The following is a 27,394-nucleotide window of genomic DNA, read 5'->3' as shown; positions in this document are numbered from 1 at the left end:
TAGAGCAGGGGAGACTATATTTATTTATACTCTGGCCCTAGAGCAGGGGAGACTATATTTATTTATACTCTGGCCCTAGAGCAGGGGAGACTATATTTATTTATACTCTGGCCCTAGAGCAGGGGAGACTATATTTCTTTGGCAATAATGTAATACTGGATTTTAGCCCTTAACAAAGTCCTAGGAGACCACATAACAGTTTATGCCCCCCAGCAAAAATAGTTTGTACTGTAAAAGGATATTTCAGAACTTTACCTCAAATATAAAGGATAGAAAATATCAGCATTAATCCCAAAACATTTCCTGAAACAAAGGACAGAAAAATTAGCACTATCTAATTATGATTTTTATTCATTTTGATGAGATAAATTTACTATGGCTATCAAAATAAAAAAAATCCTTATGCCCTACATTCTGTCATTACAGACTTGTATTACAAGGAATGGTCGAGTCCTAGACAAGTAGAAACTAATGGAACAATGTCTGTATTGTTTCTACTTCACATAATCACAACTCCTTGCTCACACTTCTTAAATACAGCCATGAAAGCAAACTTACATTCACATCAAAATTTATCAAAGACGAATAACAAATAACTTATGAAAAGTGAGGAATGATTTTACCTTTATGAAAATTTGAGGCAAATATACATTCAGTATTGATGAAAAAAAATATATAATTTCCTACAAATGAAGAAAAAAAAATTATATTTGTATTCACTAACAAAAATTAACATTTCCATTCAACCTTCGAATACTGTCGAGAAAAAAAATAAATCTTTCCATGATGTCTGCAGGAGATAATATATAACATCCAAATTAAGAAAAATTAAATTCTGTATTCACTAACAAAGTTTCACATTTCTATTTAACCTTTGAATACTGATGAGAAAAAAAAATCTTTCCGTCTGTGCAGGAGATACAAGTTAAGATACAAGTTACATATACTATAGGCATTTTATAAACAAAATTAACTTCAGTGTTTTATATCATCATCTCACAGCAAACTAGTCAGATCCCTCATCAAAATCCCCACCCGATGTCGCACGAAGAAACTCTTAACGTAGTCCATCGACTGCTCCATCGATACTATCCATCAATGACTTCACTTTACCCCACTGAGAGGTAGATAAGGATATGCCTGAAATAGGAATAATGGAGTTATTTTTTTTTATTAAACTTTTGATTTTTTTTAAACAGTATTATCATTCTATTCCACAATAAAACATCATACAGTATAATGAAATAAGACTATATACTAGGCAGGAATGAAACTATTAATATTTCAGCATTACAAAATAAGTAAACTAAAAAGACAAAAGAAAAGCTACTTAATGAGAAAAGGTCCTTAACAAACTTCATTGAAAGATTAAGGTTTAAATGCCGCTCATGAATGACAAACGCAAGGGACAGTAACATTGCCCTATCAAGCAGGACAATGCCCTAGGGACTGACCATATATCATATGATCAGCACCCAAGCTAAGACAAAGGAGGACCAGGCAACGGCGACTGAAGACTCGGCAAATAGAACTATGGGCTCCCCCAAACACCCCTTCCTTAGCTCATAAGGATGGTGAGGTTACAGCAACCAAAGAAATTAAAGAGTTTGAGTGGGACTCGAACCCCTATCTGGTTTACCAGTCAGGGATGTTACCGTATCAGCCACCACAGAACCTCCAGGTTAGTTTTTTCTCAAGATTAAGATGTCTCCTCTAACAGGGGAACACATTAAGGTATAGAAAACAAGCCAAGCCCTTTGCACAAAGTTGCTTTGAAGACATCAGTCACTTCATCAAATTATAGTCCCACACAATAAGTACAGATATGTTGGTTTCATGTATCACATTTCATTTGGGCAAAACCAATGAATGGGTTAAATGTTAGATTATAGCTGTTAAACCACATCCCTCTGGTAAAAACATCTCGACAATCTCAAAGGTTTGCCAAAATGATCAGTTCCCAAATAAAATGGAACTTTTGGCAAGGAAAAGTTGAGTAAATTGGGTGGCCATGTGGGAGTTCAATAAAAGATGCTAACTCGAAAGCCTTAACTTTTTGTTACCTGCTTCACTAGCCTTTGGCACAGATTCATTTAAGTTGGGGGTCCTCAGTGGGATGCTGTTATGAAATCATTCTCAAGATTGATAAATAATTATATATAAAATCCAGTAATCTTCAATTTATAGGTGATGCTCCACAAATACAGTACAACGTTACTAGAAACTGGGTTAGATTAGATCTATGGATTTGAGCTATATAGCCACCCAGACCGAGCTTGGGAGGCCAATCAGCACCCGAAGGTCAACTACACCGAGGTTAAAGTTTGAAGAGTTTAGACAGTAAGGCGTAAGAAACAATAAAAGAAATTAAGTAAAGTAGGATATAGAGCAAGTGGTGCTATGGGACAAAGGAATGCTGTAAAGCTTGTTAAATAAGACCCATAGTGCACAGACAACACTACACTCCTACAGGGAAAATTGAATTAGAAACCTTTATCATATCAAGTGTTCCTGGGAAAAAAAAAATAGGGCTTCATAATTTTAATAAAGACAGTAACAAGAAATAACAATGGTATATAATGTACCATTGAAGCAGGGGATGGCCTGAAATCCCTTGATTGAGGTCAGAAAGTTTGTACGATTGGCCTTTATTTTTGTGTTGCCTTTGAGTTTTATAATCAGAGGCCCCTTTTTTCCAAACTCAAACAGTTGGAGCAGGTAACATTATTGAATTTTAAAGTACACTAATAGATTGCAAATAATGGTAGTTGTTGAATAGCCCCCTAGTAACTACAGTATAGGAATGCAATAGTTTTCTAGGTCCCAAAATAAATATGCATATGTGGTTTGGCCTAAGAAAACTTGCTGCAGATGATGTCTCACTCTACATAAATTTAATAACTTGAATGTAGAACTGGGGTTGCTGAATCACTTTGTAACTAACGTAAGTTTCAAGGCTTGATCATTTTAGGCGATTCTTTATTGTAAATTTATATATGAAACATATTTGGTTTGTGTCTTCATCAATTGCACGAGAACTGGCTTATTGAGGAAGTCTTCTGAAGATTTTTGGTGATCAATCTATCGTTTGGAAATGTTTTAAGTCTTACATTCTACCTTGTTTCAAGTATTGTTCTCCTGTCTGATCTTAACCTGATAACTTAATTTGTTGGGAAAAAACTATCTATTAACTTTCTTACTCCTGATCTAGATACTAATCTCTAGCATCGTGTTCAGCGAGTTCTTCACGAATGTTGCATGAGACTTTTTATAACTGACCATCCTAGCATTCAGATCTTCCCAGACTCTACCAGCTTGTACTTAGTAGTACCAAGTATACAGCTAATTCTAACGGCCTTGCTTTATCATAAGGCTTAAACACTACACAGTATTCTAAGTTTTACTCAAGCTGTGAACAGATTGTCGACTGATCTTCCTAGTCTGGTGGTTGAATCAGTACAACTTCAAGTTCAAACTTGCAGCAAATGTTTCCTTGTTGAACAGATTAACGTAAGTCTCTCTTCAAAGTTTACGTATGACAGGGCTATTTGGATATTACTGTTCCCAAAATATTTTTTATTCATTAATTTCCTCATTTCCTTTTCTCACTAGTCTATATTACACTACTAGTCTATATTACACTTTGTAAAGGCTGATGATTATGTACCAAACTTTGCGGTTGACCCTCATGAGGTATGAAAAATGTTACTGTGCTCATTTCTCCCATTCAAAATGCAAGGAAACCCATCCCTTTTCTAGCTTCTTTCTTTTATGGGAGTATACTCCATTAGTAATTCATGGGCTCTCAAAATAAATCTGCCATTCATTCGCAGTTAAGATAACTAAGTTTTTAACAAAGTGTGCTACACAGTGAATAATCAATAGGCAAATATTACAGTACTATACCCTCCTATCGCCTCCAAATAAAACGGTGTAAATATATATGGCCAATAACTATTGCAGTAAAATATATAAGTACTCTTTGTCCAGATTTTAATTTCTTTCTTACTGATGGATTTAGTTTCTGATTGTTGAGAGAGAGACTCACCTTTCTTGCCTGGTAGAACTTTGCCATCCTTTTCATAGAATTCACGAATATCGACATAAACGCGTCCCTTGAATTCACGTACTGTAACCCTCTTGAGACCATCAATATCGAAATAAGTCTCACCGCTATCATTTGTCTTGGCTGCACTTTCACCTCCTGCCTTCAGTTTCTTTGGGGCTGGGGCTACCTGGAATGCAAAAATTAAGTCGCTATAAGAATAACATTGATGAGAATTGTAATCTGAAGGCTTAGTTCGGGTTTTACATTCTAATAATGCAAACCAAATACACAACTGGTACGTTTCACAAAACCCATCCCTTTACCCCATGGACGTACCGCTACGTCCTTGCAAAAAAAATGCTATAAAAAATTTTTTTTTCATATTTTTGATAATTTTTTGAAAAAAATGTTATTTTTATTAATAAAATAAATTTTTGAATATACTTACCCGATAATCATGTAGCTGTCAACTCCGTTGCCCGACAGAATTCTATGGAGGGATACGCCAGCTATCACAATACTAGAAGGGGGTGTATTTACCAGCGCCACCTGTGGCCAGGTACTCAAGTACTTCTTGTTGACACCTCCTCAATTATTCCTCGGTCCACTGGTTCTCTATGGGGAGGAAGGGAGGGTCGATTAAATCATGATTATCGGGTAAGTATATTCAAAAATTTATTTTATTAATAAAAATAACATTTTTCAATATTAAACTTACCCGATAATCTTGTAGCTGATTCACACCCAGGGGGGTGGGTGAAAACCAGTGTACAAGATTAAAGGATAGCTAAGTATCCCATATTTCATATAATCAGTTATCCACAATAACAATGAAATAATAAGTACCTGGTAAGGAAGTCGACTTGAACCGTTACTCTGCCTTTAATAAGATCGTCTTCCTTACTGAGCGCAGCGTTCCTCTTGGGAGGCTGAATCAACTCAAAGGTGCTAAAGTATACAGGGCTGCAACCCATACTAAAGGACCTCATCACAACCTTTAACCTTGGCGCTTCTCAAGAAAGAATTGACCACCCGCCAAATCAACAAGGATGTGGAAGGCTTCTTAGCCGACCATACAACCCATAAAAAGTATTCAAGAGAAAGGTTAAAAAGTTATGGGATTATGGGAATGTAGTGGCTGAGCCCTCGCCTACTACTGCATTCGTTGCTACGAATAGACCCAGGGTGTAGCAGTACTCGTAAAGAGACTGGACATCTTTGAGATACAATGATGCGAACACTGACTTGTTTCTCCAATAGGTTGCATCCATAACACTCTGCAGAGAACGGTTCTGTTTGAAGGCCACTGAAGTAGCCACAGCTCTCACTTCATGTGTCCTTACCTTCAGCAAAGCAAGGTCTTCTTCCTTCAGATGAGAATTTGCTTCTCTAATCAGAAGCCTGATGTAGTAAGAAACTGAGTTCTTAGACATTGGTAGAGAAGGCTTCTTGATAGCACACCATAAGGCTTCTGATTGTCCTCGTAATGGTTTTGACCTTTAGATAGTACTTAAGAGCTCTAACTGGGCAAAGTACTCTCTCCAGTTCGTTCCCCACCATGTTGGACAGGCTTGGGATCTCGAACGACTTAGGCCAAGGACGGGAAGGAAGCTCGTTTTTAGCCAAAAAACCGAGCTGCAAGGAACATGTAGCCGTTTCAGATGTGAAACCTATGTTCCTGCTGAAGGCGTGGATCTCACTTACTCTTTTACCTGTTGCTAAGCACACGAGAAAAAGAGTTTTTTAATGTGAGGTCCTTAAAAGAGGCTGATTGGAGCGGTTCAAATCCTGATGACATTAGGAACCTTAGGACCACGTCTAGATTCCAGCCTGGAGTGGACAACCGACGTTCCTTTGAGGTCTCAAAAGACCTAAGGAGGTCCTGTAGATCTTTGTTGGAGGAAAGATCCAAGCCTCTGTGGCGGAAAACCGCTGCCAACAAACTTCTGTAACCCTTGATCGTAGGAGCTGATAGGGAGCTTACGTTCCTTAGATGTAACAGGAAGTCAGCAATCTGGGTTACATTGGTACTGGTTGAGGAAAACTGCATTGGCCTTGCACCAGCTTCGGAAGACTTCCCATAAAGACTGATAGACTCTGAGAGTGGATGTCGTCCTTGCTCTGGCAATCGCTCTGGCTGCCTCCTTCGAAAAGCCTCTAGCTCTTGAGAGTCTTTCGATAGTCTGAAGGCAGTCAGACGAAGAGCGTGGAGGTTGGGTGTACCTTCTTTACGTGAGGTTGACGCAGAAGGTCCACTCTAGGAGGAAGAGTCCTGGGAACGTCGACCAGCCATTGCAGTACCTCAGTGAACCATTCTCTCGCGGGCCAGAGGGGAGCAACCAACGTCAGCCGTGTCCCTTTGTGAGAGGCGAACTTCTGAAGTACCCTGTTGACAATCTTGAACGGCGGGAATGCATACAGGTTGAGATGGGACCAATCCAGCAGAAAGGCATCCACGCGAACTGCTGCTGGGTCTGGAATCGGAGAACAATACAAGAGGAGCCTCTTGGTCATCGAGGTAGCGAATAGATCTATGGTTGGCTGACCCCACAGGGCCCAAAGTCTGCTGCAAACATTCTTGTGAAGGGTCCACTCTGTGGGGAAGACCTGACCCTTCCGGCTGAGGCGATCTGCCATGACATTCATATCGCCCTGAATGAGCCTCGTTACCAGCGTGAGCTTTCGATCTTTTGACCAAATGAGGAGGTCCCTTGCGATCTCGAACAACTTCCTCGAATGAGTCCCTCCCTGCTTGGAGATGTAAGCCAAGGCTGTGGTGTAGTCGGAGTTCACCTCCACCACCTTGTTAAGCTGGAGGGACTTGAAGTTTATCAAGGCCAAATGAACTGCCAACAACTCCTTGCAATAGACGTGAAGTGTCCTTTGCTCCTGATTCCATGTTCCCGAGCATTCCTGTCCGTCCAGTGTCGCACCCCAGCCCGTGTCCGATGCGTCCGAGAAGAGACGGTGGTCGGAGGTCTGAACAGCCAATGGTAGACCTTCCTTGAGAAGAATGCTGTTCTTCCACCACGTTAGAGTAGACCTCATCTCTTCGGAAACAGGAACTGAGCCCGTCTCTAGCGTCATGTCCTTTATCCAGTGAGCAGCTAGATGATACTGAAGGGGGCGGAGGTGGAGTCTCCCTAACTCGATGAACAGGGCCAGCGATGAAAGTGTCCCTGTTAGACTCATCCACTGCCTGACTAAGCATCGGTTCCTTCTCAGCATGCTCTGGATGCATTCTAGGGCTTGGAAGATCCTTGGGGCCGACGGACAAGTCCGAAAAGCTCGACTCTGAAGATCCATACCCAAGGAGACAATGGTCTGGGATGGAACGAGCTGAGACTCCTCAAAATTGACCAGGAGGCCCAGTTCCTTGGTCAGATCCATAGTCCATTTGAAAATCTCCAGACAGCGACGACTTGAGGGAGCTCTTAAAAGCCAGTCGTCTGACGGAGCCGGACACAAGATCATGATACTGCTGCACAGTCTGTAAACTGTCAATCATGGGCAAGCGAGGAAGTACAGTGACAACCCGAATCTGTCTAGACTGTCTGGGTCGTACAGACAACTCCTTAACGGGTTGCTGAGGTTGCCCACTGCGTCACAACAAGTCCCTTCTGTTGGTTGTTGAACGTCTTCCCCGTGACACATTGACTCCGTAAACAAAAAAATCCTCTAACAAGGACTAAGCTTGGACTGCATGTCATGCAACACAGCTCAAGGTCTATGGGAGCAGGTGTGGTAACAGACGGGATTAGCGGCTGAAGTGTAACCATTACCTTCCCTGTAAGCATGTTATGCTTAAATAAAAGTCCATAAGAGGTTATGCAGCTAAAGGCTCCCTCCAAATGACAGAGTCCTCAAGGGAATATCAGAAGGAGGGAGAAAAGAACTTTCTCATCTACAGGGACCTTATCCTAGAAAAGCTAAGTTCTCTGAGTGAGGGTTCACTGGTGCAAAGCAGCAGACTAGAAGGCAACGTTATGAAACTGCTTGACAGTCTAGTGAGTTGGCAACAACCCAAGATGTGTTGAGAAGCATGCGGTAAGGTATGCAGAGCATGATGTATGCAGAGTATGCTGTATGCAGAGCATGTTGTATGCAGAGCATGTTGTATGCAGAGCATGCTGAATGCAGAGCATGCTGTATGCAGAGCATGTTGTATGCAGAGCATGCTGAATGCAGAGCATGCTGAATGCTGAGCATGTAGTAAGCAGAGCCTGCTGTAAGCAGAGCCTGCTGTAAGCAGAGCCTGCTGAAAGGAAAGCAGAGCGTGTGCATGGCGTTTAACATTTCTCAGAAATTCCATGACCAGTGCTAGAGTGCTTTATGCATGCTTGCATGGGGTTTAAACCATGGTATGCTGAACAGCAGAGTCAGAACGAGCTGGAACAACAACAGAGGTTTCCTCAACTTGAGGGAAAACCTGAGGTTCAGACTGCATAGGCTGAACAACAGACGGAGCAGAAGGCAGGTGCAAGGGTGAAGGAGGTTGACTCCTAGCAAGAGTTGCACCCAAGGATTGCACCAGCTGAGCGGAGGACGGAGGCGGAGTAGTCCGTTCCTGTTCCTGAGAGATGAGTGGAGCATGAGAAGGTTGAGGCTGCGCAGAACAAGGTAAAGTTCTAGCAAGCTGAGGCTCCTGAGGCGCAAGTGCATGGAGGGTTGAACTCGGTGCAGCGCTGGTTGAGCAGACAGACTCACGGAGGGGAGAGGTTGTTGTACCCCAACCGAGAGTTGCACCACTGGTGGAGCAGCAAGGGGAGGAGGAGGAAGAGTGTAACTCTCCTGATCCCAAAGCAAGGGTTGCCTTAAAGAAGGCTGAGGCTGAACAACACTGTGAACAGCAAACTCCGAAAGTGGTTCAACATCGTACGCCTGGCAGATGGTGCTGCGACCAGGCGGAGCAGGTGCAGGCTGGGCGAGCACAGGCGGAGCAGGTGCAGGCTGGGCGAGCACAGGTGCAGCGAGAACAGGTGGAGGGAGTGCAGGAGGTGCAACACTCTCAGCCCGACACTCACGCATCAAGTCCGAAAGCTGTGCTTGCATGGACTGTAGTAGAGTCCACAACATCGTACGCCTGGCAGATGGTACTGTGATCAGGCGGAGCGAGTGTAGGAGGAGGGAGTGTAGGCGGAGGCGGAGGAGCAACACTCTCAGCCCGACACTCACTCATCAAGTCCGAAAGCTGTGCTTGCATGGACTGTAGTAGAGTCCACAACATCGTACGCCTGGCAGATGGTACTGTGATCAGGCGGAGCGAGTGTAGGAGGAGGGAGTGTAGGCGGAGGCGGAGGAGCAACACTCTCAGCCCGACACTCACTCATCAAGTCCGAAAGCTGTGCTTGCATGGACTGTAGTAGAGTTAACTTGGGGTCGGCAGACACTAAGTTCTGCTGAGGTAAAGCCTTAACAGCAGAGATCTGTTGTGGCAGAACCTTACTCCTCTTAGGCGGAGTGTAATCAACTGATGACTGAGGAGAGTCAGAGCTAACCCAATGACTGCATTCGGGTTGTGAACTTTAACTTCGTACGTCTGGCATAGGTCTGGACTTAACGTTTAAGAAGTCTTGAGACCTGAGACCAGCGTTACTCTGCCTTTATTTTCTCCCCTAATCTCTTCTGCAGACGAGCAAAATAAGGGCTCAATCGTCTGCGGGTGGGAGTGACGGTCTCGGTAAGACACGCCCACAACCACCGAGAATACTTCTGTGCGCCGATCAAGGCCTGCTGAACCCTTATGCCCTTCGACATTGCTTCTCCCCTGGGCTTGGGAGCTTGCAAGAGGTCCCGGACTGGGAGGACAACTGGCGCGCACAAAAGTACCCTCACGCACTAATCACTTATCACTTTGATTTCTGTTTGCACTTATTTCACTGAACTTTAAGTGGTTTGTACCTGAAATACGCAATTCTATCCTTTCTCAAAGTTAGTAATTGCGAAAACAGAATTACAATGTAACAGAAAAATCTAATGAAAGATAATTCAGTGGTTGGAAAGAGACTAAACACTAGATCACTCTAGAAACGTTTAGTTTCTTCCCCTAAAGAGACTAGGGAGAAGAGCAAAAAACGATAACGACGTTACTCGTACGCCTGGCAGGCTTGAATGAAACGTTTATCCTCTTTCTCCCTCCGTCTCTATCTCTCTCTCTCTCTCTCTCTCTCTCTTGACTTAGAACCTGAGAGAAGAGCCCAATCATATATATCGTTAAAACATATTATTGTTAAAGGAAAAAAACTGAAAAGTTCCTTTATTAGGATCAAAACCATTAAGTTAAGAAAGAATGAACAAAACGCTAGACACGGTTACTCTTACTGCAACGTGAAACCGTGAACATTCTTTCTCTATCGTAACGATAGAGTGCAAGGAGAACGTTCTGAACGTCAACAACTGCAGAGACAAAACAAAACGTTAGTTCAACTTTGAAAACAGTACGAGACTGTCAAAGAAAATCTTTCAAACTCTGTGGCGGAAATAGCATAATATGTTAACAGGTAAAACCGAAATGACGGGCTCAAAGTTTATTAACTTCGGTAAAAGACCGCCTACTATTAGGAAGGTCGAATATAAACAAATATAAAAATTAATTTTAATGAGTTTATAATAAAAGGAAGTTAATCGAAGAGGCCTATAAGAGGCGGAGAGATATAAAATAAATCTATAACTTTTGTTAAGCAAAATTAAGAAAGAGAGTCTATACTCTCTTAGACACCAACACTTCCGTCTAAGGGAAGGGTCGGCCATTGAAAGGTGAACGAGAGTTCATACTCTCTCGTCACCAAAATTAATCAAATTAATTCCAAAAGCTAACTAAGCTAATATAGAAGTTTTCCAGTAAAGCGACAGCCGAAATCAAAGAGAAATACTTCACCAAAGTCGTGAAAATACTCCAAGAACATAAGCGTATCCCAGAACGTCTTGCCGGAAGCACGACAGAGGAATAATTGAGGAGGTGTCAACAAGAAGTACTTGAGTACCTGGCCACAGGTGGCGCTGGTAAATACACCCCCTTCTAGTATTGTGATAGCTGGCGTATCCCTCCATAGAATTCTGTCGGGCAACGGAGTTGACAGCTACATGATTATCGGGTAAGTTTAATATTGAAAATTCAGGCATTTTCCAAGAGAATGAGACCAACCTGACCTCTCTATGACAAAAATTAAGGCTGTTAGAGCAATTTGAAAAAAATAGTGCAAAATGTGCTGGGAAAAAAATAACCCCCTGGGGATTAAGGGTTGGAAATTTCCAAAGAGCCTGGGGGTAAAAGGGTTAAACTCTTTACATCTTTTACTGAAAACTGTTAGAGGTGTATTTACTATCATTTTTACCATTGTCAAACTTACTAACACTACAAATTGGCAAAAAATTTATAAGAAATTATTATGCAAAACAAAACATTTACAATATAGTATACACTTTGTTTTCATGTGGGTTTATGGATGTATACCATAGAAAAGGTTAGTCTCCAAATCACATATGGTATTAGTCTGTCCAAATCACACATAACAGGGATAGTTACGTACATAGTAGAATTAAGATAGTAACAGTAAGATAGCTCGAAACATCTTATAAGGCGAAATTCAAACTTAGTTCAACCTTATAATCATGTTTCCTACCCTTCTTTAATTTTGCATAATTCAATCTACCCAATAATGGACTTGTACCCAAAATTTTTTACAGTAATGAAATAGATATAATGGAAGATATGAATTCCCCGCCCAACTATGACTCTTATCCCAGGTGTTCGTTGCATTCACCATTTCATGGTTATTTTAAAGCATTTGTAATATATACAGTACTCTTAAAAAAAAAATTGCAGTACCTAGCATTTGTATGAATACAAACAGGGATATTAAAAAAAATGGTATACAGTATTGTAGTTTATCCATCAAGTCTAAACCCCGTCCACAACTGCATGCAAGTTTAATGTGCTTACTGAAAACACAACTCTCATGTGTATTATACTCACATCATCAGGACCAGAATCTGAGTCTGAATCGCTGCTGTCTTTTTTGCTGTGTTTGGGCATCTTGATGATTAGATGAAAAACCTATAATAAAAAATTTGTTTTAGGATTTCGCAGTAATTACATAACAGAATACAGGATTAAAATAAATAATTGAGAAAATAAAGCTGAAGTGTACTATATTTTTTTTTAAATTCACCATACATCGCAGAATAATTTTTAATTTCCAGGTTTTAAATGAAAAAAGCAGTAATTTTCTAAAATCTTGAACATAAAATATCAAAATTAAGACCTGAAAGTGATCGACTGTAGTAAAATTAAAACACATTCAACAGAAATTAAGACCCTTGGGAACCTTTATGGGGGAGGGGGTGAATATAAATGGTTATATTCCTACCATAAATTCTTATAATTTTGTACAATTCTAGAAACCATAAACTTGACTTGAAAATTATAACAAAACGTATGGACTAAATGTGAAAGATTTTATATCATACCTAATATAATTTTTAAAATATTGATTAGTCAAGGTCAGTAGTAGTGGAGTGAAACAATGAGTGTCTAGTCAACCAGCTATATAATATGATTAATAACTGTAAATCAAAACTGAAAGATAATTAAAATATGTATCAAGATTTGCCATAAGGAATAGGGTAGAATTACTCCCCCAAACATCACTTAAATTCAAATAAAATAAGTCAAATACAATACAATTATCCTTTATCATATAATCTCTCGAGCAGATGCACCTATTTTATTGTTACTTTCAATCAATACGCTGAACTGCAGAAGATAACAGGCCCAGATACAGTCTGATAAGAGCTTGTACAGGAGGTCCTCAACTTACAAAAAAATTTACAGGTTTCAAGGAGATGTTTGGTGGTCATATTTTGTTCAATTTTGTCCTAACCTGAATCCCATGCCTATGATTTCCAGCTACAAAATTCAATAAATAGTCGGGTTTCACACGAAATATTTATCGGCCTATTACAAATGTCGTTTTAATTACTGTGCTAAATGATATATAGTTTTATTAGTATTTCTTCATCTTATCTTGGTTAATTTAAATTGAATATGTATGTATCTCCAAATGTTTGTAAGTTGGGAACCTGAATCTGGGATCGGTAACCTTTTCTAAGCGATGACGACCGAGACATAATGGACCAACTCTCAACCCAGTTGAAAACCCTAAGGGATTACTGACAGGAACATGACAAATTATATAGCAATTTATAATCTTCCTATGATACGGAATGAGGTAATTAGGGGTACCACAGGAGTTAGAGACCTATCAGATAGGATCCAAGAAAGTAGACTGAGGTGGTATGGTCATGTCATGAGAAGAGAGGAACAGTATATTGGGAGGAGAGTGATGGAAATGGAGGTACAGGGAACGAGGAGAGGCAGACCAAAGCGAAGGTGGATGGACTGTATCAAGGATGACCTTCGATCAAAGGGATTAACTGGTGAGGAAGTGTGGGATAGATGTAGATGGAGAAAGCTGGCCAGAAACATCGACCCCACATAAAGGTGGGAAAAGATGCAGACAAAGAAGATACAAACCTGAGTTTGTTGATCAATTTTCTTGTAAAAGAATGAGGGTTTGCATTCGTGTCGGAACAATTGCAGAACTGCTACAGTCAGAAAAGAATCACATCATCCACCAAGCAAGGAGGGAGAAGACCTTATAAAACTGAAACTAGTTATCTTGTCAATTTAAGCAGCCTGCTGTCAAAAGAATGTGGAATTCTGCTGGCTGCCCGACAGTCTAAGGAGTGAGATTTTATCTAAGTGGTCGAATTACACACACACAGTTCGATGCTCGGCACAGTCTCTCAGTGCCGGAACTGAACTCTGTAGACAACCAATTTTGGAATGGTATGGGCACAACAGGTCAGCAGGGCTCCTCGCCTGCACTCACCACCTGTTGTTAGCTACCTCATTAACAAATTTAAAACCCCTTTCAGCTCAGCTAAAGACACATTCCCTATTTTAAAGGACCAAAGATTTGTATACGTATAAGAACAATCATCTTAACATTCAAGCGACCTGGTTGAACTTCTTGAATGGCATGTACTGTGTATCAAAACTTCCCTAACCAATTCACTGACATTTTTGGGATCTACAACGAGTCCACTGTACAATAACTGCAGTGAATTGACAGGGGTGGAGTAAACTTGAAACCCTAGAACAAAAGAAAAACTGACTTTGCGAGGGTGACAAGTCGTCCTAAAACCACTTTACCAGGTGCTACAGACAGATCATAAATAATACCAGTAGCTTCCAATATAATGCAACCCAATTGGACTTTACTAGCCATTTCTGATATTAGTAAACAATATAAAAATTTCTACAAAAATACATAACACGTTTTTCAAACTCGTTACCTTAGGTTTTAACCATTGCTCTGCTGTGGAATAAGTATTAAAAATATAACCAATTACCAAAATTAATGAAATTACACAAAATTTTAAAATAGATTGAACTCCCTTCCGGGAGACGTCTTTTATCGACAGCAGTCATGCTAGAACTGAGGTCAGGAGGAGAAGAAAGACTGTGGTAAAACAACATCAAGAGGATAAAATCAATTAATCTACATCCGGTGGGTAAAACCAGTTTCAGCCAAGACTGGTTTTTCGACAAAAATTGTTTTTTGTATGATGTTAACCCTTTTACCCCCAAAGGAGGTACTGATACATTTCACAAAAGCCATCCCTTTACTCCCATGGACGTACCGGTACGTCCTTGCAAAAAAAAATGCTATTTTTTTATCATATTTTTTTTATTTTTTTTTTTTATTTTTTAGAAAACTCAGGCATTTTCCAAGAAAATGAGACCAACCTGACCTCTCTATGACAAAAATTAAGGCTGTTAGAGCAATTTAAAAAAAATATACAGCAAAATGTGCTGGAAAAAAAATAACCCCTTGGGGGTTAAGGGTTGGAAATTTCCAAATAGCCTGGGGGTAAAAGGGTTAATATTTATTTAAGACAGAAATGAGTAATTTTAGAGCTATGGGACACCAGATCAGATCAGGTTCAGGTTGAGGCTTTGCCTTTGCAACCACGCCCTCTGCGTCTTTAGTTTTGTGTGTGCCTTATTTTCACTAGTTTTTCTCTTTTCATCCACATTTGTTGTAGTACACTTCTCTTATTTTCAATATTTTCTTCACAAAAAAGGAATTTTCCAACTGTTTGTGCACTATCTTCTTCGTATGGTTGTTTGAGCTCAATTGCTTTTATTCGTATATCACTATACTGTGGACAATATAACAAAGTGGTTAGCATTTTCTTCTACATCACAGAATACACAGTTTATATTTCCATCTTGATGGCTTTTTTTATATTCAAGCCCAATGCGTTTGTCCTTCCTCTGAATAATAAAATTGACGAAAATGTGTTGTCCCCAACAAAAAAAAACAATAAATAGGGTTCCACATTGGGGGAACAAGCAGTGAGCAAAATAAAGATACTGTATTGGCTAACCTACCCACAGCCACTTAACCTAATATTGGGGCTGGGGCATCTCTACTTATTTGAGGGGGGGTTTTCTACTTTCCATCCCTAACCTTACCTATGACGCTAATAAACTACAATACAGTGGAACCTCTACATCCAAACGTATCTACATCCGAATTTTCCAACATCCTAAGTAAAATTCGAGCAAATTTTTTACTCTACACCCGAATTTTATTTCAACATATGAAGTAAGCAATTTTCGTCGTAACGGTTGTATCCGAATTTTTCAACACGCGAAGTACAATTCGAACACGTTCCTACTCTACACCCGAAGTAAACAATACTCATACGCGTAGTCAGTGCTCATAGCGCCTGATGTGTTTTTTATTTCCGCCGATAGAAGGCAGCACTTCGACCTCGGAGGGACCCTCAATTAGTGTGGCCTGGGACATTCCTCCGTTCTCTCGGCTTCGTGTGGTTGTGCCCTGTGCGTTCTGCTATCAACTGTTTTAATCGTGATTTTTTACGTTCATCCTTTTATGGTATTTTACGTAAATCATGGGTCCTAAAACGCTTAGCTTCGCAAGTGGTAGTGGTGAGAAAAGGAATAAGGGAATGCTTTCTTTAGAAGTAAAGCAAGGAATTATTGAAAAGCATGAACGTGGCGTCCGTATGAGTGAACTTGCAATAGGTTCGGCGCAAATAAAAGAGGTGTTAGGAAAATATCAAGACGTGGTCGACTTCATCGACAAATACCATCCAAAGAAATTGCAGGTTTGTCGTGTAGTTACGCAGTTTGATGAAGTTTCCCTTTTCCCTAACTTATTTTCGAAACAATCTGAAGAGCTGTACCAAGCAACTTTCTATCGATAGCTTCTTTAAAAAAAAAAAACTACGAAGCGAACTCGTGATGAAGAGGAAGGAAGTGGTTCAAAGAAAACAGCAAAGAGTGAAGAGAAAAAAATTCAATCAATTTTAAGTGTAGAGTGAAAGTGATTAAAATTAAAAAAAGAAAATGTAAAAAAAAATATAAAATATAAAAATAAAAAAAAATAAGCTAAGTTATGTTAAAGTTCACTCAGTGTAAGTTAGAATAAGTTATGGTAGTGTACGTTTATCGTAGTTAACCTCTCTACCTCCTCGCCGCCCGTCCGTCTCCTCTCTGCGTAGCAAGACCAACAACACCTGCGCTGGATCTTCTAAGGTAAAGCGACGCTAAAAACCCATTTCTTATTTATCATTTATTGATAATTCTTCTTTTTTACATGTCTATTATCTAATTTAGTGTGCATTATTCTCATGGGAAATTATGTGTAGTGGTTTATTAAGAAGTTATCATAGGTTTTTGGGCTCAACCACGGATTAATCCTATTTCAATGTATTCTTATGGGAAAATTCGTTTCAACAACCGAACATTTTCTACATCGGAAGTCGGTTGTGGAACGGATTAAATTCGTATGTAGAGGTACCACTGTACTGTGGAAAGAAAAACAATACATGGAGCCTTTGTATATCAGCGGCCAGTTCCACCTGTGCTTAAAAAATGGCCCCAAATAACCTAAACTTCCTCCCCCTGACCTAACCTACAAGCCCATGTCCTAACCTACTAACCTTGGGGCGACCGCCCCTTAAACTGCAACATTCTTAGTCGTTATCATACATACACCCCCATTACATGTTTTAGTTCTTCAACTACATAATGTATTTACATGCGACAAAAATAAGTGTCATTTTTAAAGGAAACGGGCCCTTTTCTATAGGGAATAGTTGGTTTTTACTAGTAAAGGTTTCCCCGACCGTAATAATACCCAATTCCCTTGCAGCCTTACAGACAATGACGGTCCAAACACTTGCGCAACTTGTTGTTCACAAGCAGAATTAATTTCCATGAAGGGGACCATGAAGGAAAGTACATTTCTAATATATCAATCAACATTATTACACCGTCTTTTCTTAGTCTTTGAGATTGGTAGACTGATTACAATACCAATGTTTTCATTTGCAAATTTTGGATATACAACCAATAAAGGTTACGAAATAAAATAAATTTGTTACCTTCGTTTTATAACGACAAAAGTTTTACATGCATTTTCAAATATTTTCCCCATAGCAATAAATGAATACCAGCATGTGTATTGGTAATTTTTCGTAATAAACCCACCCAGCGCTTTTGTTATATGTATTTTTCTACATTACATAACTAATATAGGTTAAAAATAGAATCATCATTATTCATTATATAGAATAGAAAATTTGCTTAATCAGTTATAAATACTCTGCAACATCTTAAGTTTTATATGCATTTGCAAGATCTTTCCCCATGACATATTGGTGAATACCGGCATGTGTACTTATCTAGTTTTACGAAATATGCATATTGGCCCCATAAGAATTATGTAACCAACTCAAATTTTGGGTTTCCCCAACCCGAAAATCCATTTTTCCGGTGGGTTCTTACCCAAACTGTCATTTATTAGGGGCCATTGAAACAAATGTAATTTGCAATACCGGTAAATGGCGAGAAATAATCGGTTGGAAAAATATGGTTCAGGAATAAGGCGAAAAAATTATAAGTACTATACGAAGACATAAATAATAAATATAATTACAAATGAGACATATTCTTAGTGACGTTCTACCATAAAACGAGCTTCATAAATAATAATCAAGTAAATACCAAGATTCGTAAAATTTGCAAATGGCCTACCGACCGCACCACCGAATGGATACGAGAAATTTTTCACTTACAATTTGCTCTCGTTCTTTTGTGATGCCTTCTCACAAAGGACAGTCTTTCAAAATATCACATTGGTACATAAATTTATAATTACTGTACCCACTTACCGGTAATAAACGAGAGTCGGCAAATGGTTCGGCGTGTTGTCTGAGAAGCTTCTATCTTCGTGAACTTCGTGTGGCGGTTAAAAGATCTATGTGTGTGGAGAGAAACAGGTCGCCATTTAGGGAAGCGCGTTACCTTCAGCGCCATCTGTTGACTTGATGTCAAACTATTATTATTATTATTATTATTATTATTATTATTATTATTATTATTATTATTATTATTATTATTATTATTATTATCATCATCATCAATTGCTAAGCTACAACCCTAGTTTGAAAGAAGGATGTTTTAAGCCAAAGGGCTTCAACAGGGAAAAATAAAATACTTTAACTACATAAAGAGATTTACATCGGCCTGTTCAACTTTAAAACATTTACTACAACTTTGAACTTAAAATACTTTAACTATATAAAGAGATTTACATCGGCCTGTTCAACTTTAAAACATTTACTGCAACTTTGAACTTTTGAAGTTCCGAAATATCCCCCTCCCCTCTAAAACCTAAATATAATATCCTGATACTTTTTATTTGATGTATAAATCAATTGAGATCTTAGTTATTCCTTATTTGTGTTAGTAAATTTAATGAAGATTTGGTAAATATCATAAGTTCTTAACTACCATGGGCTCTACTCTTTGAGGGTTTCCTTAATATTTCAAGCACGAAGTTTTTGTGAATTGAAATTCGTATTTTCTCTGAATGACATTAGATTCTAGAATATAACCATGCTATCACCGAGTTTTTTTTTTCCTAAAGACATCTTACTAAATTGCTTAAGATCCGTGTGCTTAAGGCACTACTTTTTTAACCAGTTTGTACCCTTGGTGGCTGCATTTAGCACCATTTTCTACATTTATACATGGCCTTACGAGTAGGTATAGATATCCAGCTCCATAATGAATAGTTTTATATAAAGTTAAAATATGTCTTAATGTATCCCAATCATATTTCTATTTAGTGTTAGATTTTTATGCAGTAATTCAGTTTGATTCTATATTTTAAGTATTTTAGAACGTTTGTCATACGTATTACTTGGGGTCATCTAGCGAGGAGACGGTAAACTAACGGAATATTGATCTCCAAAGTTTCGGATGACTCTCCCATCTTTCGTAAGCAGTCTTTGTCTCGGTACCGAAACGCAATAGAATAGAGGTATACAATCGCAAAAATAAAAAAAATTCAAAGTTTATTCTATTTGTGTTTGATATTTCTGTATTACGCGGAATTAATTAATGTAATAAATAATATATATGTTATAAAACAATTAAAAAAAATATACTTTGCATACTCATCGCGATCATTAACCATTTAATCGACTCACACGGTGTATATATATATATATATATATATATATATATATATATATATAAAGAATATTTTGGCTCATCAGGATAACGGGTCAACAGTTGGAACGAGAGAATGATAGTCATGTACAGTATATTGAGAATTAGATATTGTAAATATAAAAATGCAAGATACAGATGCGCACTTATTTTGGCAGATAAATCAATTGTATTTAATTGAAAGGACTGAGATTGATAGACCTGTAAGAAAATGTACATAGCATGCATGATTAAGTTAACGGGAAAGAAATGAAATGTGGTGATATAAAAATATTGAGGGTAAGAATTAATGGAGAGAAGGTATATTCTATTCGAGTAATGCAACGGCGAATGTTAGATGAATTCGTAACGCAATTCAATTCTGTTTTTTCTTGTGTTCATTATATAATTGGAGGGGTAAGATGGCGTATCGCACTTGCGAATTTAGAACATGGCTGAAAGGTACCGGGTTCATTCTTCAGATCAGTTTGGATAATATGCAACATTAATTACATTATATGTACAAACAACTTTTAGATAGCATTATATTATATGAAATTTATATATCTATCCATAAAACTACGAATAAGGAATTTACTCGGAATTATGTATTTTTTTGAGGGTGATGATTGTGTCCGAATACCTTAGCCCGACCTCGCTAGTTTATTTTAATTTTCAACGTGCACACCAAATTGCCATCTCACACTAGTTTATTGTGTAATAATATAATAACAAACTTTTAAAGTGCATATTATCTTATTAAGAATTTCCTAAACTAAAATATCTAAACTGAAATAATAATACAAAACTCACGAATTTAAGGATTACCGAAATGACAGATGACGTCACTTGTAAACAAAACTCGCCTTGTTCACGACGGCCTTTTGGCCATAGTTTATTCCGTTTATATTTGTAATTTAAGTGACATTTGCTAGCATATTCTAACATCACCATGCCGTTATTTGAAGGTCTTACAATAGGTCTTATGAATGAAAAGAATACTACAGTTGTGTTTGACTTTGGAACAGGATATACGAAGTAAGTAAACGATTGGCAAGGTTGGGTAAACCTTGCTCAGGGTTGTCTGTATGGTAATTCATCAATGAAATAAGAAGCAATTGATGATAAGTGTATTAGAATGGTAGGAGCCTTTGTAGTTCGTGGGGAAAGATTGATAAACTACATTTCCAGAGAGGAAAACACCACCTAACGTAGGGGCCATATCCTTACTTACTGGGCCCTGCCGCCCATTAGATTACCGTATTCTTTTCTTATCTTACCTTGTCCCAACGCACTACGTTTATCCCTAATGTTAAATAGCTACGTATACTTATAAAATATGGCCTGTTGTTAATGTCTCTGCCTGGTGATTGCTAGTGGGTGCCAATAGGTCTACCTACTGAGTTATCAGCAGCCATTGCCTTGCCCTCCCTGGATCTAGCTTGGGTGGAGAGGTGCTCTTGGTGCTGATTATATGCATATAGGGTCAGTCTCTTGGGCATTGTCCTGCTTGCTAGTGCAGTGTAACTGTCCTTTACATCTATGATTCACGACCAACCTTTAAATTAGGCATACAGGCATACTACAGTATGTGATATATGATTCTATGGGTCATGACATTATGACATCCTTGTGTCTTCGTTCCACGTGAATGAGTACTGTATTGTAATACTTAACATAGCATAGCTTAATTCTTAGGATCTAACTCAGGTGGAGGTAAGCAACTATAGGGTACTATCAGTACCAAGTTTGAGATGGTATTCTAGTCAAAGGTAACTGATTGGCCTATTCAGGCTGAAATGTTTTTTTATGAAGTCCCTATTACCTACTGATATTATAGCCTAAAAAGAAACTATTGGGAAGTCCCCTTCGAGGTGTTGAGTATCATACACCAAATTCCAAAAGGACTGGTCAGTATGCCTAAATAGAGTATTATAGTTTCTGTAAAAGTAAGGAAAGTTTGTAATTATGAAATATAAAGTGTATGTTATAATTTTGGTATGTGTAGTTTTCTTGCCTCAATATAAATGAAGTGCAGCAGCATGTTTCATTGCACTTTGTAAAAAATTAGTCTCCTACTCTTACTGTACTTGTAAAAGATCAGTCTCTTACTCTTACTGTATTTGTAAAAGATCAGTCTCTTATTCTTACTGTGTTTGTTTGTAAAAGATCAGTCTCTTACTCTTACTGTATTTGTAAAAGATCAGTCTCTTATTCTTACTGTGTTTGTAAAAGATCAGTCTCTTACTCTTACTGTATTTGGAAAAGATCAGTCTCTTATTCTTACTGTGTTTGTAAAAGATCAGTCTCTTACTCTTACTGTATTTGGAAAAGATCAGTCTCTTATTCTTACTGTGTTTGTAAAAGATCAGTCTCTTACTCTTACTGTATTTTTGTAAAAGACCAGTCTCTTACTCTTACTGTACTTGTAAAAGATCAGTCTCTTACTCTTACTGTATTTGTAAAAGATCAGTCTCTTATTCTTACTGTGTTTATAAAAGATCAGTCTCTTATTCTTACTGTGTTTGTAAAAGATCAGTTTTACTCTTACTGTATTTGTAAAAGATCAGTCTCTTACTCTTACTGTATTATCTTACATAAAGAACCATGCCTTTTTTTAGGGGTTGACATTCTTATCCCACAAATATATAAGGTAAGAGAGGGAGAGGAGAGGAGAGTAGTAGAAGAGTAAATTAACATAATTTTGTACATAGTCTCAACCAAGAAACCAAATATTTAGATATAGATTTTCTTATGCGTTCACTATATCTCACAATTAGAAATTCTGTATAGAAATAAACTGTCTAATCTTTTTGTCTTTACAATATAAATTGAATTTAAATTTCTTTCACAGGGCAGGATTTGCAGGTGAAAGTGGGCCCAGAGTCATTTTAAAGTCTGAGGTGTTGTGCAGAAAAAGTGGCAAATATGTTCCTGTTTTTGAATATGAAGATGAAGAGGAGCTGAGGCATCATTTGGTAGATTTCATTCATAAGCTTTATTTTAGGTATGCTATTTTTAGTATTTTGTTTTCTTGTAGTGTATTAATGTATTTAATGCCATTATATTCCTCCTTGCTTTATAAGTTCCTTTATCAAAGGCAGAGATCAGAAATGTATGAAATGGAAAGGAGCACTAATGATGAGAGCATTTAAAATGAATGTAAGAAAAACAAACCTGATGGTAACCAGAAAAGAAGCGACAAAAATAAAAAATGAGTTACGAAAGTTTCTGTGCAAATGCGTATTTATGCCAATACAGTTGGCCCCCCATCATCATCAGGAAAAGGTCACAGACAAATGCGAAGGACAAAATTCCGTGCAAAATTGATGCCCTACGGTAAGACGACTCATAACCCATTGAAACACAGACCATTGCCGGCACACAGTTGACTTACACACTAGGTAACCCACAGTATTGTACTACATTGTTTTGACGTGGTTTTTATCACAGTATTGTAGTTTATATTACTGTACTTTACAAAGGTAATTGTACATTACTGTACTAACAAAGCTTCAGCACATTTCCACCACCCTGTATATAAGTAACATTAAGAAACTGTTGTTCTTATCTGACAATGCTCGCTTATACCATACTGTATAATACAGTACTGTAATATATGCACAGTGCTAGCACTACAGTATGTACAGCTTAATTACCTAAGGTGAGACGACATATCACTTATAAGTGATCGCTGCCTTCACGAGGTCACCTAACAGCCCTACCACCTCGTCACCTAACATGTAGCTTGTATCTACTACACAGTACTGTATTTTGCATACAGTATAGTGCTGTAAATACACTATTGGTAATTCTTTTTCAATGAATGTATGAATGTTTATCCTATGACAATTGCAACTGTAAGAATTTGATAAACTAAATACTGTAACTGTATTGTACAGTTCACATATAACACCACTTACAGTTTACTACGTTCTACACAATGAAATCTAGTGACGCATGATGCATAGTAGAAGTGTTCATTGAACGGGAAGTGTACGCTACACATACAGCATTGAACGGGAAGTGTACGTTACACATACAGTATATGTACTGTACAGTAAAAATTCTTATGTAACAAATTCGTAAATTAACACATGAAAAAAGACTCGCCTGTTGGATGCTGAGAGAGTAAGACCGAGTTAGCCAGAGAAATGGCATTGTGCTGGGATAGGAATGGTATAAAGGCTAAGTGCAAAGAAGCACGGACATTTTGAAAATGTTGGGCTGCTCATGGCAGTCCTAACTGCGAGTAATTGAAACTTTATTTAAATATTATACCTATCTTTGTTCTGCTAAAAAAACGAAGTCGCAATGTCAGAACCCACGAAGACAGAGGCTAACTGTAAAGCTATTCTGTAACTGCAGGGTGCTTTCCTCAGTTCCACTTGAGCACTGAATGTCCTTTCAGGACCCAACACCCAGCCATGTATCCCAGCTTCATTAATCCAGTAAAAAAAATTCATAATCAATTTTTTTTTTTTTTTTTTTTTTTTTTTTTGAGGCATATTTTGTACAGATTATTTTCATAAACTGAGTGAGGAGTGTTAATTTTATGTTAGCTTCACCGAACATACTATACCATAGTGCTTTCGTTACTAATAACTGTCACCTACCAGGTCATATTCCAAAAAATCGGGTATGAAAAACCCCCTAGTAAGTGCAGTAGATATTTTGCGGTTCTGAGCCCCTGTGACACATGTCAAAATTTGATGATTAGTATTAGCTTTATAAATACTTATCTCCTGCAGAATTTCCAGTCATTTTTTTTATTAATTTTTTCTTTTGCTTCCTTTTTGTCAACATCAGGTTTGTGTTGCTTGCATTAATTTTAAATGCTCTCATTATTATTGAATTATTGCTCTCTTTCCTTTGTTCTGTTACAAATACAATCCCTCATCTTTTTAAGTAGGAGTAAGCTCAGCACTGCTGACCCGGCTGGGAGAAAAATATAGCATCCTGTGTGGGTTAGTAGCGAGAATGTTAGGGATAAGGGGGTTTACCTTATTCTCCCTCATGACCCAAATTGCCATTCTAGTCCCAGCCATGGGTTTGACCAGTCATCCACTTCCTGTGATCCGACCTGACCTTTGTGTTGTGTTTATCTGTATTTTCTTTGTGCTTCTCATGGTATATTGGTGTTTATCATTTTTATGGTTCCTTGTTTTGTTTTCTTCATGTAATACCCTGGGCATACTGACCAACGTTGCGGCACTTCTATGAGTCGCCACGAGTTTGGTCCCCAGTCATCCTGCACTCCTTGCAGCGGCCAACAGTGTTTATCTGCCACGTGGCAGGAATGTAAGGATTTGCCAGAGGACCATTGGATGTAATACAACTGGAGAAAAAAATAATTTGAAAAGGGATCTCTCGCCTTCTAAGACCATAGTGAAAGCTGCCGACCTCTTGCCTTCTAAGAGCATAGTGAAAGCTGCCGACCTCTTGCCTTCTACACTAGGAGCAGGTTATACGTGTGTATCTCCCCTACCTGTCACTTGGAGAGCGCAGGTTGTTTACTAGTTCTCATGTGCCAACATACTTCGTTCTACGTGCACCTTTTTCTCCACGATAGACGAACATGAGTGTGATGACTCAATGAGGAGGGTGATGATTGTAGGCAAACTACTACTGCTAAAAAGAAGAACGAGTAGAAGTAGTCCAGGGAGTCCGTTCAAAAGGAGTTGCAAACTTGTGACTCCTGCTTCTTTCCCAATGTGATAAAGTTTGATGTACCATAACCTCCCATCTTGAGTGACTGCTGAGAGTTGTCCTGTAACAGGAAGAAACATCAGCATGAGCAACTCATATACAGAGCTGGTCACAATCACTTTTAATCAGGATGAAGGGTTCTATTCTTTTTACCCCTTCCTGGATGATTTTTCTCTAAAGGAAAGAAACCTCGGTATATGTTGCTTATGCACCTGTGTTTAGTCACAATACTAAAACCAATGTCCTCGATCGAGCTTTGCACTTCATCTGAAGAAGATATCTTGTGAAATGACTTGCCATATAGCAGTGTTTCCAATGTTCTTTCCACTTACACCTCACCCCTTGAAGGAAGGTATGTACTGAGAGAAACAGTGCGTACCAGAAGGAGCAGTACGTACTGGGATCATACCCACCATGGAATTGTTTTATATGTAGCTCCCTCTAGTACTCGGTCTTGCAAGAGACAGCACTTGCTCTTTTGTCAAGAGGTGGGGGTCACCCTCACCCTTTTCAATCTGAAAGCTCCAGAAAGTCTTCTAGGTAGGCGGAAGCCCAGCAGCAGGAATGTCGGGGCATCAATTAGCAAGGGAGACATTCTCGTCTCCTATCCATAGTAGACTATAGTAGTCCTACAGAGACTGGTCAACTGCCATACTATTTGGCCTGGTTATTACTTGAAATGGTGACCTCCTGGTGAAATAAGATGCTGTTGGACTTCTCAAACCCTTCTACGGAACGTTCAAGGGAAAGTGCACCGGTCACATAATTTTCTCCAGCACTATGACAATGTAATGAGGTTTTCTGAGCGTTCAGAGGTTTCTGGCACTCGAAGGCCGATCTTCAGCACAAGATTCTCACATTCTTTAGGGCCAGAGAGCAACAAGGGACCTTCCCACTTGTCCTCATGTTTCAGTTGAAGCAGACACCTTCTCTTGACCTCTGCATTCGCTTATTATCATTTAAATGCCATATCCCTTATTTGTTTTCTCTTCAAGAAGAAATTTCGGAACTGAGCACACTTCCTGGTGACAGGGAAGAAGAGTGCCTCTATTTTCCACTAGCCTGGACAATCAACATAGGGAATTAATCTGCTCCTGTTTCTTTTGTCTTGCATGTTACCAGGCCTCTAGATGTGCTCCCTTAAAGAGGAAGAGAAATTAGTCACCGAAGCACAGAAAAACTGATTGGGTAGAGTCTCAAAGGACATTGACCACTCTGCATGGTTTCGTGGGAGAAACAGTGTTGACCCAAAATCCTCCCCTTCCTTAGAATGGGCGTCGATAAGAAGTTTTCCTTTAGCGTTTAGCAATTTCTGGTGGTAACCTAGCCTAACACCTGCTGCATCTTCACGACAAGGGTCCTCACTTTTACTCTTGTACTGGACCAATGTGCTTTGGTACATTTCCCGGGATGGTAAACAACCATTTTGGTTCCCTAATAAAAGACGGTGGTTTGTATTTGTTTAGGAACAAATAGTCTTTGAAGTTACACTTCCCACCTCAAGCATCCCACAAGTCCTAGGTTTAAGATCAAAGGGGGAGCTCAGTAGTATGTCGAGTGGACGGGGCACCCCTGCCACCCAGCAGTAACTACCGCCACCTCATGAAAGTTCTAATCGCCGTGTCCAGTTTCACTGAAAGCATATTCTAGTTATTATTACTATGATTACAAGCTAGGCTATAACCCTGGTTGGAAAAGCAAGATGCTATAAGCCCAAGGGCTCCAACAAGGAAAAATAGCCCTGTGAGGAAAGGAAACAAGGAAATAAATAAACTACAAGAGAAGACTAAAGAATCAAAATAAGATATTTCAAGAACAGCAAAATTATACTGTATTAGATCCTTCACATATAAACTATAAAAACTTAATAAAAAAAGAACAAAAAAAAACCAAAGATAAATAAGATAGAACAGCGTGCCCGAGAGTAACCCCCCCCCCCCCTTCCTGCAAGAGAAATCTAATCCAAGACAGTGGAAGGCCATTGTACTTAGGTTATGGCACTACCCAAGACTAGAGAACTATGGTCTAAAGTCTCTTCT

At 38.8% G+C, this 27,394-nt stretch overlaps 2 protein-coding genes across 2 annotated transcripts in view; one reads left to right on the top strand and one right to left on the bottom strand.

Moving 5' to 3' along the window:
- Positions 1-333: 333 nt before the first annotated feature.
- Ssb-c31a (single stranded-binding protein c31A) lies at positions 334-18,471 on the bottom strand. The gene is made up of 4 exons (XM_068375708.1): positions 18,323-18,471; positions 12,024-12,104; positions 4,049-4,235; positions 334-1,140 (listed from the first exon to the last, which is right to left on the bottom strand). Exons 2-4 carry the CDS (start codon positions 12,081-12,083, stop codon positions 1,058-1,060), a joined length of 330 nt encoding a protein of 109 aa, XP_068231809.1. The 5' UTR covers positions 12,084-12,104; positions 18,323-18,471; the 3' UTR covers positions 334-1,057.
- A 2,015-nt stretch (positions 18,472-20,486) lies between these two features.
- Positions 20,487-27,394, top strand: part of Arp10 (Actin-related protein 10) — a 47,862-nt gene continuing 40,954 nt past the window's right edge. Inside the window, exons 1-2 of the mRNA XM_068375707.1 lie at positions 20,487-20,684; positions 22,501-22,653. Coding sequence (XP_068231808.1) covers positions 20,599-20,684; positions 22,501-22,653 — 239 coding nt within the window. The 5' untranslated portion in view covers positions 20,487-20,598. The remainder of the gene's footprint in view (positions 20,685-22,500; positions 22,654-27,394) is intronic.

This window comes from Palaemon carinicauda, chromosome 6 (genome assembly GCF_036898095.1).
Source record: "Palaemon carinicauda isolate YSFRI2023 chromosome 6, ASM3689809v2, whole genome shotgun sequence".
Taxonomy (NCBI): domain Eukaryota; kingdom Metazoa; phylum Arthropoda; class Malacostraca; order Decapoda; family Palaemonidae; genus Palaemon; species Palaemon carinicauda.
This window is presented reverse-complemented; position numbering and strand designations above follow the sequence as displayed.

What these genes read in the sequence shown, in the direction of transcription:
- Ssb-c31a (XM_068375708.1), bottom strand. Translation starts at nt 12,083, where the DNA reads ATGCCCAAACACAGCAAAAAAGACAGCAGCGATTCAGACTCAGATTCT. An exon ending in CAGATTCTGGTCCTGATGAT is followed by an intron (nt 4,236 to 12,023) that starts GTGAGTATAATA and finishes TTTGCATTCCAG; the next exon opens with GTAGCCCCAGCCCCAAAGAA. An exon ending in AGTTCTACCAGGCAAGAAAG is followed by an intron (nt 1,141 to 4,048) that starts GTGAGTCTCTCT and finishes TTCCTATTTCAG; the next exon opens with GCATATCCTTATCTACCTCT.